This window comes from Crinia signifera, chromosome 3 (genome assembly GCF_055691185.1).
Source record: "Crinia signifera chromosome 3, ASM5569118v1, whole genome shotgun sequence".
Classification (NCBI taxonomy): Eukaryota; Metazoa; Chordata; class Amphibia; order Anura; family Myobatrachidae; genus Crinia; species Crinia signifera.
In genome coordinates, this window is record NC_139219.1 from 317,925,796 (window position 1) to 317,940,615 (window position 14,820).

The 14,820-nt window shown below is 41.6% G+C and overlaps 1 protein-coding gene across 1 annotated transcript in view; it reads right to left on the reverse strand.

Annotated features, from left to right (window-relative positions):
- Nucleotides 1-6,650: 6,650 nt before the first annotated feature.
- The window catches only part of LOC146062795 (cytochrome P450 2K1-like), a 16,116-nt gene continuing 7,946 nt past the window's right edge, over nucleotides 6,651-14,820 (reverse strand). The window contains exons 3-7 of the mRNA XM_083174811.1: nucleotides 13,994-14,170; nucleotides 12,760-12,901; nucleotides 12,423-12,607; nucleotides 12,077-12,218; nucleotides 6,651-7,683 (exon numbers count right to left, since the gene is read on the reverse strand). Coding sequence (XP_083030937.1) covers nucleotides 7,505-7,683; nucleotides 12,077-12,218; nucleotides 12,423-12,607; nucleotides 12,760-12,901; nucleotides 13,994-14,170 — 825 coding nt within the window. The 3' untranslated portion in view covers nucleotides 6,651-7,504. The remainder of the gene's footprint in view (nucleotides 7,684-12,076; nucleotides 12,219-12,422; nucleotides 12,608-12,759; nucleotides 12,902-13,993; nucleotides 14,171-14,820) is intronic.

Below are 14,820 nucleotides of genomic sequence, written 5' to 3' on the forward strand. Positions count from 1 at the left end.
CTGTACGTATATTAGGAGAATCATCGTATTAGAAGTAAAAATGATATTATATAGAATCAATAGGTATACAAAAAAGTAAGTTATAAGTAACGGAGAATGTTATCAAGGGATTAATTTATTTATAGGATTTAATAAACATGCTCATACAGAGGTATTTTAATGCTAAATTAATAAAATTAGATGTTACGAAAGAAACGGAGACAATACAGTTTAAAGAAGCAATTAATTGTTGGTATAATTATTAATGATAAAGATAGATCATACATTTATGTGTCATTTTAATGTGACAAGTGAAAAATTATAATAATAAATATAATAATGAATATACGAGATATATCGTTCCATGATAATAGGGAGTCTAGGTATCAAATGAAATCTAAACATGTGTTGGTGAATAAAATGTTATAATTAAAAAAAGGGGTAATAAAAAGTGCTGAGAAATTATGAGTCTGCATAAGAATATAGGGCCTTATTCTGATCGGTGCGGATATTCCCGAATTCTTTCGGTGCGGGCCGCACGCATCGCTGTGCGGCAGCGTGCGGCCATCGTCCGTAGAAACGCCCACGTGTCCTCCGCATTCGGACGGACTCACTCTGTAAGAACAGGGCGTGTGTACGGACGACATATAAACCATGCGTGTGCGGGGGAAACACTCAGATTCTACACGGTCTGTCCGCGTATGCACGGCCTTCCCGCGTCAGAACGGACGCGAACCGGCCACTACGCACAGATGCGGTGTACATCCGCATACAACAAGACTACTGTTATCAAAGTTCCCACATAGATTTAGACATGCAGAAGTGGCATGTGTATTAGTATTAATATTATTAAGTTGTGTGCATTATTTGCAATGTTAAAGTGTGTGACAAGTGCAGCATGTAATGTTCCCTTTAAGCTGCAATGCTTCCAATTGTAGCAGTGAGAAGCGTGTCATTAACAAGTCATGGGTAAAGTATGTGATTGTATTGGGTTCAGGTGACATTGGTTGAGGTGCGTCCGTCCTGATTAGGCGTTCCGATTGCCTAGCGCATGACCGAGTGGTGTCCGCAAAGCAAGAGTAACCTTTTGGACACCGCACATTTCTTCCCTTTTTGTTCGCGTGCATTCGGCGTGCTGTCCGAATGCACGCCTACCAATATATGTGTACTCCCCCGTGTCCGCCCATGTTTCCGCCCAGTTTAGCCCACTTTTAAACTACGCCCCTGTGTCATTCCGCATGACGCCCATAACACACCCCTATTGGCCGAATGTATGCGGTGCACAGTTCTGTACGGGATTAGTGAGAACAAGTACGGAGACCATGCGTGGCACATGCGCGTCGCGTTCTCCACGCATGCGCAGACGGCTAAAAAACGCCATCCGAAAGAATGCGGAAAAGTCCGCACCGATCAGAATAAGGGCCATAGTGCAGAGTGAAATGAAGGGGATCTAAGTCCCTTCCTCCACTGCACATACTGGGGTACGTGTGATATATTTAGACACACGTCACCCAGGTACGCTGATGGAAAGAGAGAGACCGATCCACTGGTGATGGTGAAGTGCTCATATGTATGAGAGATTGTACCAATTAGAAAAATTCAGTTATACATGGGTAGGACAAGTGATAACTGACTAAGTCATCAAAATGTGTGACTGCGTGTCTGTGATAGCACAATAAGGGAGACGATAGGGTGTAAAAACAATGTGAAAATACTGTAAAAATACACTGCAAGGGGTGAAAGAAAACAGAAATGAAGGGGGGGGAAAGGGGGGGGGGCGATTGGACGATATAATATAGGGGTAATAGATTTTCAGTAATAAGTAGAAAGAGCATAATATGTGTTTATGATTCATGGTTGGATATTGAGCTCCGTTGATTAAAAAAGTTCATAATTTAGGTGCATTGAAGCATAATTAATACCGGATTGCAGGAAAATAACTCTGTTATAATATGAATATATTCAAAAAAGGGAGGGAAGAAAAGTTGGAAGAATAGGAGGAGGAATTCTGTTGAAATGATGTTGTACTCATAAAAAGACGGTGTAGTTGTTTTCCTCATTGAGACCGATGGGAGTCATGGATCTCATTAGGAATATCAGTCTCGTTTCATGTCTTAAAAGTTCCCTATCCCAGTCTCCTCTGCGGATGTTCATAACAATATTGGTCATGCCATAGACTTTTAGACCATTTGGACTGCCATGATGAAATTTGAGAAAGTGTTTGGCCACTGGTGTTAAGGTTTTAAATTTTTGTTTGTCTTTGGAAGTGTTTTTAATACTGAGTAGGTGTTCCAAGATTCTCTTCTTTAGTGGCCTACGGGTCTTGCTAACATATTGTTTGCCACAGGGGCATTCCAAATTGTAAATTACTCCTGCGGTATTGCATGTAATATACTCTCGTGTTCTCCACAGTTTACCGAATTTATCAGTGTAGGTGTCCCGTGGCACCATGTAAGCGCATACTCTACATGTGCCACATTTAAAGGACCCTTTCTTTGTGATTTTATTGGTGGTAATTTTTTCAAGATGACTATGGACAAGTGTGTCTCTCAAATTGTTGCTCCTACGCCAGCTTATGTCAACTTTTTCGCCTAGGATATCTTTCAGACCGGTATCCGTTTTCAGGATATCCAAATGTTTATTCAGTGTCTTTTGAACTTCCTTCCATTCTTTGCAGAAGGTGCCCACAAAGCGTATTTTTTCTTCAGCTACATGTGCAGGTTTTTCTTTAGGGATGAGGAGCTGTTCTCTTTTATATTTGCCAACCTCTTTTCTGGCCTTATGAATAGACCTGTTACTGTAACCTCTGTTTTTAAGCCGCAGATCCAGTTCATTTGCTCTTTTGTTATAGGTATCCTCTTGGGAGCAATTTCTTTTGGTTCGTAGATATTCCCCTTTGGGGAGACCTTTTATGACCGGGGGGAAATGTGCACTTTGGTGATGCAATAATGTGTTCGTCGAGGTCTTTTTATGAAACATGTCCGTTGTAATTGACCCATCTGGTTCAATACTTATGCTCAAATCCAAATACTCCACCTTCTCCTGACTGGCATTACAGGTAAGTTTAAGATTGAGGTCATTGTGATTGAGTATCCCCAGAAATTCCCAGAAGAGACTGATGTCACCCTCCCATATGATAAGGAGGTCATCTATGTATCTAAGCCACACTGGTATGTGCTTAGTATATGTCTCATGCTCTTCTGTAAATACCTTCTCACATTCCCACCACCCCAGGTACAGGTTAGCATACGTGGGGGCACAAGTGCTCCCCATCGCAGTCCCCTGTACCTGGAGGTAGAACTGGTCCTCGCATACAAAGTAGTTTTTAGTTAATACAAATTGTAGTAACTTAATGACGAAGTTGTTCAGGGGTACATTTTTATCCATGCTCAAAAAATACTCTGCTGCCTGTATACCATATCTGTGGATGATGCTGGTATACAGGCTCTCCACATCACAGGTAATGAGCCAGGTGTGTTGGTCTAGAGTAATGTTTTGTATTTTATTGAGGACGTCCATAGTGTCCCGTACATAGGAGGGCAATGATGTTACAAATCTCCTCAGATGACAGTCCACAAATTGACTTGCTTTTTCTGTTAATCCTCCTATGCCCTCCGCTTGGGCCGGGGGGCGGACATATGTAATGTGCGGGGGGCCGGCGGCGGTATGTAATGTGCGCGCAGGGGGGGGGGGGGGGGGGCGGCTGCTACAATGGGGGAAATGTGTAAAAAAAATAGGTGTTTTTGTATCCAGAAATACACTTATTTTTGACATTAACTATCCTGAAAATACGGCAATTCGTATTCGTATTGATAGCACATCAATACGACTACAAATTGCTGTATTTTCGGGATAGTAAATGTCAAAAATAAGTGTATTTCTGGATACAAATACACCTATTTTTTTTACACATTTCCCCCATTGTAGCAGCCGCCCCCCCCCCCCCCCCTGCGCGCACATTACATACCGCCGCCGGCCCCCCGCACATTACATATGTCCGCATATGTAGCAGCATCTTACTCATTCTGACCAAAGACACTGATGTTCCATAAACTACACACATACAGTATTACTATGTGCAGCTACCACATGCTGAACTTCTGTCGTAAGCAATCTCAGACTTAAGGGGCCATCGCACTGCAGGATTGTCGATAGTAAAAATGGGTAAAAATCCCAATTCCTCAATCCCAGCAGAGATCACAGAATTGGGACTTTTCAAAATGTTTAATAACACTGATCCCAAGACAGATCACAATTGGCGCATCTGTCAGCAAGAAGGCGGTGCCCGCAGGTCGGGGGATCAGAAGATCACCAGTGTAGGTGTATGGGCCTCCTAACTTACTGTTGTGCAGTACTTTGCTTGAAACTTTTTGGGGGGCTAAGTTTGGGATTGCCGAGGTGCCCATTACAGTTCTTCATCTATGCTTCATACCCTATGACAGAAGGGGGTTAGAGAGAAACTGATGTACTGGAGCAGGAAAAACAGAAGGGGACTGTAGAAGTAGAAGGTGGCCAGAGAGACAGAAGGGGACTGAATAAACAGAAAGAGACTGTAGTAACAGAAGGGGACTGGATAAACAGAATTGGACTGGAGAAACAGAATGGGACTAGAGAAACAGAATGGGACTGGAGAAACAGAATGGGACTGGAGAAACAGAATGGGACTGGAGAAACGTAAAGGACTGGAGAAACGGAAGGTGGCTGGAGATACAGAAGGTGACTGGAGAAACAGAAAGGGGTGGGAGAAACAGAAGGGGAATGGGGAAACAGAGGGGGACTGGAGAAACAGAAATTGTCTGGAAAAACAGAAGTTGGCTGAAGAAACAGTAGTTGGCTGAAGAAACAGTAGTTGGCTGAAGAAACAGTAGTTGGCAGAAGAAACAGAAGTTGGCTGAAGAAACAGAAGTTGGCTGAAGAAACAGAAGTTGGCTGGAGAAACAGAAGGGGGCTGGAGAAACAGAAGGTGGCTGGAGAAACAGAAGGGGACTGGAGAAACAGAATGTGGCTGGAGAAACAGAAGGGGACTGGAGAAACAGGAGGGGACTGGAGAAACAGGAGGGGACTGGAAAATGAGAAGGTGGCTGGAGAAACAGAAGGGGACTGGGGAAACAGAAGGTGGCTTTAGAAACCTAATGGAACTGGAGAAACAGAAGGTGGCTGTAGAACCAGAAGGAGAATGGAGAAACTGAAGGTGGCTGGAGAAAGAGAATGGGACCAGAGAAACAGAATGGAACTGGAGAAACAGGAGTGGACAGGAGAAACAGAATGGGACTGAAGAAACAGAAAGGGACTGGATAAACAGAAGTTTCGATTCTGATTCGATGTGCAATCAATTTACCTCAGGTGTGTCCTACTTTTGCAGCTCCATGGCAGTCAAATGAAGAAAATTGGAGGCCGGGGTGTGGCTGGATGACGCGGTTCGAAATCGGATTGGGATTGAATCAAAAGACACAGTGTACACATTCAATTTAACATATTGTATTGGATATACTGTAGTCTTGCCTGCACAGCCTATTTTTCTATTCGATATAGACAAAACGAGAGTGCATCGTCATCGATTGTGGATCAAAAGCATCTAAAAAACATTTGGGGAGAGATTTAATGAGATGCGAAAATGTGATTTTTGCGCCAAAACGGCCGAAATCGCCTTTTTTCCTGAATTCGCATATTTAATGAGATGCGAAAAACGGGGAAAAACGGCGATTTTGCTGCAAAATCACACTTTCTGACAGTGCGATTTTTAGTCGCGCCGGAACTCGCATTCAGATGTTTTCCCATTGAAAAGTATACAATTCACATATTTAATGAGATGCGAATTCGGGAAAATGTGTCTAAAAATCGCAAAACATTTAGACCAGGCTCTGACAGGCGAATTGGGCAGAACCCTGCACGGGTTATTGTGATCTGTGCATGGTCCTGTGTTAAAAAATGTGTTAAAGTGTTTTTGTTTTTTTTAATGGGGTGGGGTCCCCCCTCCTGAGCATAACCAGCCCCGGGCTCATTGAGCCGGTCCTGGTTCCAAAAATACGAGGGACAAAAAAATCTGGGGGTCCCCCGTATTTTGAAACCAGCACCGGGCTCCAACAGCCCGTGGTGTCATGCCACAGCCAGGGGACACTTTTTATATAAGGTCCTCCAGCCGAAACATGAGCACCATGGCTGGTCAGCCTTGGACGGGGTACCTGGAGGAGGGGGGACCCCCCAATAAAGGGGTCCCCTTCCCAGGCTTCACCCATCTAGGGCTGAAGCCGGGGGCTGTCTCCGGCGTCCGTGGATAGTGGACGCCGGCCTGATGGGGTTAAATCTCACATACGTTACATTGATTTATGCAAGAGAACTACAAGTGCCAGCATGCAGGGCATTAATGGGCCCCGTCCAAGGCTGACCAGCCACGGTGCTCATGTTTCGGCTGGGGGACCTTATAAAAAGTGTCCCCCGGCTGTGGCATGACACCGTGGGCTGCTGGAGCCCGGTGCTGGTTTCAAAATACGGGGAACCCCCAGATTTTTTTTGTCCCCCATATTTTTGGAACCAGGACCGGTCCAAGAGTCCGGGGCTGGTTTCAGAAATACGGGGGACCCCTATGCTTTTTGTCCCCCGTATTTTTGGGAACAGGTCCGGCTCAATGAGCCCGGGGCTTGTTATGCTCAGGAGGGGGGACCTCACACCATTTTATTTAAATTTTTTATAAACACAAAATCGCACATTACTTCAAATCTGCACATTTTCATGCCTAAAAATTGCCCATTATCGCACTTAATCACAATTTTCTTCCCAGAATACGAACCTCATTAAGTATGCGAATTCGCGACAAAAATGCAATATTAAAAAAGTGCGATAATGGGCAATTTTGAAAGTGCAAAAAAATCGCCTTCTATTAAATGTCCCCCACATCTCAATTAGATTTTGTTTCTAGAAAACTTGTCAAAATCTAAGCAGGTGCACACCCCATTAGTAATGGTTGTAGTGTGATTAATTATGAACATTTTGCTTGTCAAATTTATAGCACTATAATTATACATGTACAGTAAAAATTTACAAAAAGTATTCTACAATGCGTTTTTTTAATTCTCTGCTGATTTTGTTGAGATTCATAACAATTATGACAGATCTTATAGGGCCTACACACATCCCGATTTTGGCCAGAGATATAGCATGCCAGATTTAGCATAGCAGATTTCCTTTGAGCACAAAATCATCTATATTGCTTAGAACGTGCAAAACGTGTCAACGATATGCCTCAGCGATTCTGCTTAGCGATTTAAGCATGCCAGATTGACACCACACAAAAGGCGCCCGATATGCAGGGTCTTGCTAAACGATTTTGCTAGATTGATGAGACATGCTCATTCTTCATCTTAATGCGATTTAGACGCGCGGGGCCGCGCATCTATATCGGTTTAGCCCCCACACACACACCGATGTATGCTTAGTTTCTAAGCGACCTTGCTAAATCGCTTAGAAAATGGAACAAAATCGGCATGTGTGTAGGCCCCATTATAAGATAATGCAGCTGTAAACGTGCTCAGCTACGAGGTATGACGCACATTTCATGAGGTAAGGGTGAATTGATAAAACCAATTGCGGGGGTGAGGTCCAGTTTAGCTCCAGGTGGAGCCTGGAATACGAAGTTCTGTAGAAGGGTCGTGAAGAACACAAACAGCTCTGTCTTGGCCAGTTTCTCCCCAGCGCAGCTTCTTTTACCTAGTTGAGACATTAATAGGATATAATGAAACCTGCAAACTGCTAGTGAATGTGACTTAAAGCAACAACTACTGTATTACATGGTTCATAACCACATAATAATAATGAGCATAGGCAGGTTCATCTCATTAGCTGTTTGCCTCTCCTGAGTCTCTGGTGGGACAGAGTCTTATATTTATACAGCTGGAGCCTTCCTAATTTAGCCCTTTAATAGGAATAAATGAGTAATAGGATGACTCTGCTAATCCCCTACTGTATTGTTATATGTATTGTATTGCTGCTGAGAACAATAGGATAGCCATGGTGAGCTATGGTGAGCCATGACATAAGGAAAAAAGTTGAGAGTGGCTTCATCTGTATATTGGGTTTTCTACCATTCCAGACAAAATTATGGAGAAGAGCGTGGAGTTTGGGGAGAAAGCGAGGTGGAAGACCTACTGCAATAGTATGTACTAGGTATAAGAGCCTAAGGAGAACATTCCCGGTTGGTCACTTTTACTACTGGCATGGCGGCAGGAATGGCCTTTCTATGAAGAACCATACGCTCATTAAATTGTTCTTCAATTTTGCCTCCAGAATGTAGCTCAAGCTACAAAGAAATATAGTTTGATACACTACAAAATATGAAGAACAATTAAAGAGGTATTTTAAACAGCTTTCCCGTATGAGGATGGATGAAGCCAAGGTATCACCAGACAGGACAAACTGACAGGTCGTCCGACATTTTTTAAAACAGAAACATCCACTAAACAGCCTACGATAAAGGATGATCGATTGCGTTCCACCTTCTATATGAGGTACAAGTTCAAGTTGGTCCATAGTTTAGATGTTATATCACCTAAAAATCTTAATGACTAAATTTAACTTTCGGTATATAGATAAATAAGTGTTCCTCTCTATACTGAGTACTGCCCCTTTTATTGATGTGATGAGGAACTTTACTAATCTATTTAGTTACTCTTTTATTGAGTTTTTGGTGTTGTTGCTGCGATATATGAGGAACTCATTAGCTGTAACCATATGCTGTTACTTCTCTTTTTGATTTATTTTATTTATTCCCTTAACATGATTAAGTCATACTTTCTATAGCTGTAAGTGTCTGATGCCGTTGTCTTGGTGATTTGGTGTACCCACTGCTGAATAATCTTTAGGAGATGACGTCAGCGGATGGACAGCGGAAAGGCGGGTATGTGTGGTCCCGTATCCAGTGCTATTTTTCAGCAGGAACCAGCAGGAACTCAGTTACTGAACCTCTAATGAAATATGACATCATCAGAAACTGGGTTCTGAACCTGTTCTAGGCTAAAATGTACTTTCCATAAGATAAGTTTTATTTTAAAGTCAACTGTAAGTACTGTACCTTAGTTTCTAAATACAATAGCAAAGTTCCACTGCACAAAAGAGGAAGCAAAGAAGAAGCAAGTAACTACAGACCAGTGAGCCTTAAAGCAGTAGTAGGGAAATTAATGGAAACACTATTAAAAGAAAGAAAAGTGGAATATCTTAACTTACAGGATCCAAAACAGCATGGTTTTACTGCAGGGAGATCATGCCAAACAAGTCTCATTGACTTTTTTGACTCCGTGACCAAAATACTAGATGAAGGGGGGACTGTAGATGTGGCATATCTAGACTTTAGTAAGGCATTTGACACTGTCCCAAATCGCAGGCTGCTAAATAAACTTGAAAATGTGGGATTGGAATATAAAACAATTAAATGGATAAGAACCTGGTTGCAGGATAGGAAACAGACAGTTGTAGTAAATGGAGTGCATTCTATGGAGGGACATGTTACCAGTGGAGTACCCCATGGATCTGTACTTGGACCAGTGCTCTTTAATATCTTTGTTAGTGACATTGCAAAGTCTTGAAGGGAAAGTATGCCTTTTTGCAGATGACACAAAGATTTGCAACAGAGTAGACACACCAGTAGGGGTAAATCAAATGACTGATGATCTAAGTAAACTTGATAATTGGTCAAGAGCATGGCAACTACAGTTTAATGCTAAAAAATGCAAAATTATGCACTTGGGACTCAAAAAACCAAAGGCTCAATATAGTATCAAGGGTAATATAATGGAAACGACTGAGGAGGAAAGAGATCTAGGAGTCACTGTTTCAAGTGACTTAAAGGCAGGAAAGCAATGTAGCAAAGCAATGAGGAAGGCTAGTCAGATGCTTGGTTGCATAGGGAGAGGAATCAGTAGCAGAAAAAAAAGATGTAATAATGCCACTTTATAGGTCATTGGTACGACCTCATCTGGAATACTGTGTCCAGTTCTGGAGACCATATCTTCAGAAGGATATAAATACATTAGCGAGTGTACAAAGAAGGGCAACTAAAATGGTGCATGGCCTACATCACAAAACTTACCTGGAAAGACTAAAATACCTTAACATGTATAGTTTGGAGCAGAGAAGGGAAAGGGGGGACATGATAAAAATCTTCAAATATATCAAGGGTTTTAACATAGTACAGGAGGGAAATTTTCTTCAAAGGAAAAGAAGTAATAGAACACGAGGACATGCACTGAAACTGGAGGGAAGTAGGTTCAGGGGAAATGTTAGAAAGAATTACTTCACAGAAAGGGTAGTGGATAAGTGGAATAGCCTCCCATCAGAGGTGGTAGAGGCAAATACAGTAGAACAATTTAAACATGCTTGGGATAGGCATATGAATATCCTTACAAAGAAATAAGGATTAAAAAGGGTTGAGATTACCTGAAGGGTAAAAAAAGGGGCAGACTAGATGGGCCAAATGGTTCTTATCTGCCGTCAAATTCTATGTTTCTATATCTCTCTTTCTCTCTCTATCTCTCTCTCTTTCTTTATCTATTTTTATTTAATTGATCCACCCCCAGACCTGGAGATCCTGGTCCTATTTTTCCAGAAAAATAGTACTGCCCGTAGGGCCTCTTGATGAAGTCTAATAGACGAAAAGCGTTGGGTACTGCCTGCTGACTCCTCCACTAGATAAGTTATTCTCTTTTTAAAGTAACAGGAATATTTATTATTTTTTAATAGAGTAATTTTATAAAGGTCATATATATTTATCTCTCCTTTTCTCTATGTATATGCTTCACTGTTTGTATTATTAAGAATTCTGTGCTGTGCTATTGTGCACATTTTTAATAAATAATTATTTTTTAGAAAAAAACTCTGTTTCTTGCACAGGTATATTTACTCGTGAATCCTTTGTTCTTAATATATATATATATATATATATATATATATATATATATATATATATATATAAATATTTTTCTTCAGATGATAAACGTAGATTTGTGTATCCTATTATATACTGATACCAAAATACGAGTAATGTATTTACATCCAAAATTATTTCCATTTTATTACTACAATGTTTAAAATCTGGGTACTTGTGTACTATCACGGCGCCCATCGCATCGCAGACCATATCGCATGCGATGGTATGCGATGAGACGCGATATCGGCCGATGTTGTACAATGGCATACAATTTTAAAATTGTATGCCATTGTATATGGCATACAATGCCATAGAATGCGATGCGATTATAAATTGTATAAGCACCCTAATGGGTGCTTACAATGGTTAAATGCACCCCCACGCCACCCCCAAGTATAAACGTAAACCCGAAGCGTGGTGAGCGCAGCGAGCCCGCGAGGGGCGGCGGTACGCGTCCTGCGACCTTATCATACCCCCACTATCCACGTCGGCGTGGAGTTGAGAATAGAAAGTGTGGTGAGCGCAGCGAGCCACCGAGCCCGAAGCGTGGCGAGCGCAGCAAGCCTTGCGAGGGGACGTGGATACCTTCACAGGTATCCGCGCCCCCTCGCGGGCTTCACAGGTATCCGCGTCCCCTCGCCACGCTTCGGGCTCGCTGCACTCGCCACACTTTCTATTCTCAACTCCACGCCGACGTGGATAGTGGGGGTATGAAAAGGTCATAGGACGCGTACCACCGCCCCTTGCGGTCTCGCTGCGCTCGCCACGCTTCGGGCTCGGTGGCTCGCTGCGCTCGCCACACTTTCTATTCTCAACTCCATGCCGACGTGGATAGTGGGGGTATGAAAAGGTAGTAGGACACGTACCACCGCCCCTTGTGGGCTTGCTGCGCTCGCCACTCTTCGGGTTCACGTTTATACTTGGGGGGTGGCGTGGGGGTGCATTTAAGCATTGTAAGCACCCATTAGGGTGCTTAAAAGCACCCATTAGGGTGCTTATACAATTTAATATCGAATATGAGTTAAAATTGCATCGCATGCCATCGGGTGTATGGCATCCGATGCTATTCGATTAAAAAATCTGGCGACTAATTATCGGGGCGCCATGCTAGTACACAAGTACCAAAATCTGAAATGATTTATCGGTGGTAGCATAAGAAAATATTCTTAGAATGAAAGTTACCCAATGAGAACGGTATGAAAGCTTCGTTCTTCTTGAAGTTTCCTTCTGAATCGAGGAAATGTTCTGGGTAAAACTCTTCTGGTTTCTCAAAGTAGGCTTTATCCCTCAGTGCAGACGACAGAATTGGGAGAACAACGGTCCCCTGTGGGGAGAACAGACAAAGATCATCAGATCATCAGACGAAGCATCAATGCTCACTGTAAAAACCAACAGATCATTGGGTAAGTTCATCAATGTAGCCTGGAGGCAAGGTAAAAGCCATGAGTTAATACACCGGGTGACACCAACCCTAGTGACACCTCTGTACAGCGTAATGAGAATATTTATTTTATGAAACGTCACCCACCTTTGGGATAAAATACCCCCTAAATGTGACATCTTGAGAAGCTGCGTGATGTAAGTTACTCGGGATAATGTCACTATAGCGCTGGATTTCATGGATAACGGCTTCGGTGTACGGCATTTGCTTCCGGTGCTCTGTCTGTGGCTGGGCTGATCCAATCACTCTCTCTATTTCATTTTGCACTTTTTCTACCAAGTAAAAAGAAGATGCCTACTGAATGATAACAATGTATAACGATGACTCCACAACATGGTCGTACATCACAGTACCTATAACTGACTAATACAATGCTATTATTGTATATCAATTGAACATATTATTTGCCATACTCATTTCTTACTTTGGATTTCGGGGTATTTCAGCATGAGAAGGAGGCCCCATCTAAGAGTTGTCGCGGTTGTCTCCATCCCAGCAGCAAACAGGTTGTGGACCAGCTCAACTAGGTTCTGATCATGATAATACAAAGTCGATTCTGCCTTTCCCTGCAATCAAATATTTAAAAAATGCATCAAGTCTAAGAAAAAACCCAGGTTCATTAATGGTCAATACCTTCTGCCCTACCGCAAACAGCAGAAAAGGACACTTGCTATCCCTGATTCTGGTTTCATGTTAAGAAATCTCTTTCACTTTATATATCTGTACAGTATGTCTGTTTCGTATCTTAAAATGAAAGAGCACCCAAATGTAAGCTCAGTTACTGCTAAATTGAACAATTCCTTGTATACCCATAGAATTAGAGTTTTCCAAATCCAGCCTATATGAAAAAAAAATATTTGATTTAAGATTACAAAGACAGAACATCATTAAATGTAATTTGATATGACAAAAAAAGTCACAATGCTTAATCAGTATATTATTATCAGTGTTTAATTGAAACAGCCATGTTCAAAATATAAGCATCCAAACATAATTGCTGGTCTGCATGAATGGCATTTGTGTGGACATGCCTGTACTGAACTATGGGAATGATTCCAACCTGGTTGCTGCTGTTCGAATTTGCAGAGACAGTGTGAAAATCTGTCCTGTGCAAGTCTGCGAATGACGAGAAAATATCGTCAGCCAGCAGAAAATCTATTCGCAACTCACTCACCCTCGAATGATTTTTCCAGTTTGTGCAGGTGTGCGTAACCCTTACCCTTCCACAACTTTGCAACAGAGACCGGCTGATTGAGGCTGGAGCTGACGTCACAGATCCGCCCTGAAAACGCCTGGGCCATGTCGCAATTTTTCCGGTCGCTCACAGAAAAAATAAGCACGAGCCGTCGTTTGATAATCGATCATCTTGAATAACCTCTTTACCCCTTCCCACCCCCACTCCATCTTTACAAATGTATAGATTTTATTGTTTATTAATTATTAATATAATCAATTGTGCATTTGTTGTGTTTGCTTTCTAGCCAATGCTGACTCACACATACAGTATGCACTACCTGGTATAATAGTCATTCTGTATTCTGTATCATCTTGATTTGAAAGGAAGGAAATCATATAATTGTAATACACACTGTACCCCCAGAAATCCTGCTAGTATGGTACACAGCCAACAGTGCACATAAACGCAATATGTACTGTACCTCTTGTTGCTTCACGAGAAATGACTCAATGAGATTCCTCTGATCGTTTACGTCCGGTTCTTTCACCTGGTTTAGAAATGTCTTTATTATAAACTCTCGTGTCTTACTGATGTTTTCAAAAATATCTTTGTGACTCCCGGGAAGCCAGCGGACCACAGAGGGGTAACTATTGTACAGCTACAAAATGTGAAAATGAAAACAAAAAGGTCATTTCAAACATAGAATATGCTTTGATCAATGAAATTTTAATATGGGTTGAAATTTGAAACTTCAATTAGGTTTTAATAAAAAAAAAAAAAAAACAAGGAAAACTACAGTAAATGCAGCATGGATTATTTAATATTTATAGTGTGCAAGATGAATGAACAGCTAGGTGCAAAATGTTTGTGAAATTGTTATTTAACCCCTTCCTGACAGAGCCAGTTTTTGCGTTCCTGACAGAGCCATTTTTTTCAAATCTGACATGTTTCACTTAAGTGGGGATAACTTTTTTTTGCTTTTACTTATCCCAGTGATTTTGAGATTGTTTTCTCGTGACACATTGTACTTCAAATTAGTGGTAAATTTGGGTCGATACAGTCTGTGTTTTTTTGTGAAAAATACCAAAATGTCGTGAAAAAATGGAAAATTTTGCAATTTGCAAAATGTCACATTTTCTGCTTGTGAGACAAATAAACATACCACTCAAAATAGTTAATAACTAACAAAGACCATATGTCTACTTTATGTTGCAATCATTATTTCAACCTCCTTTACATTTTTTTGGACACTAGGAGGCTTCAAATATGAATAGCAAATTCTCAAATTTTCAAGAAAATTTCAAACAC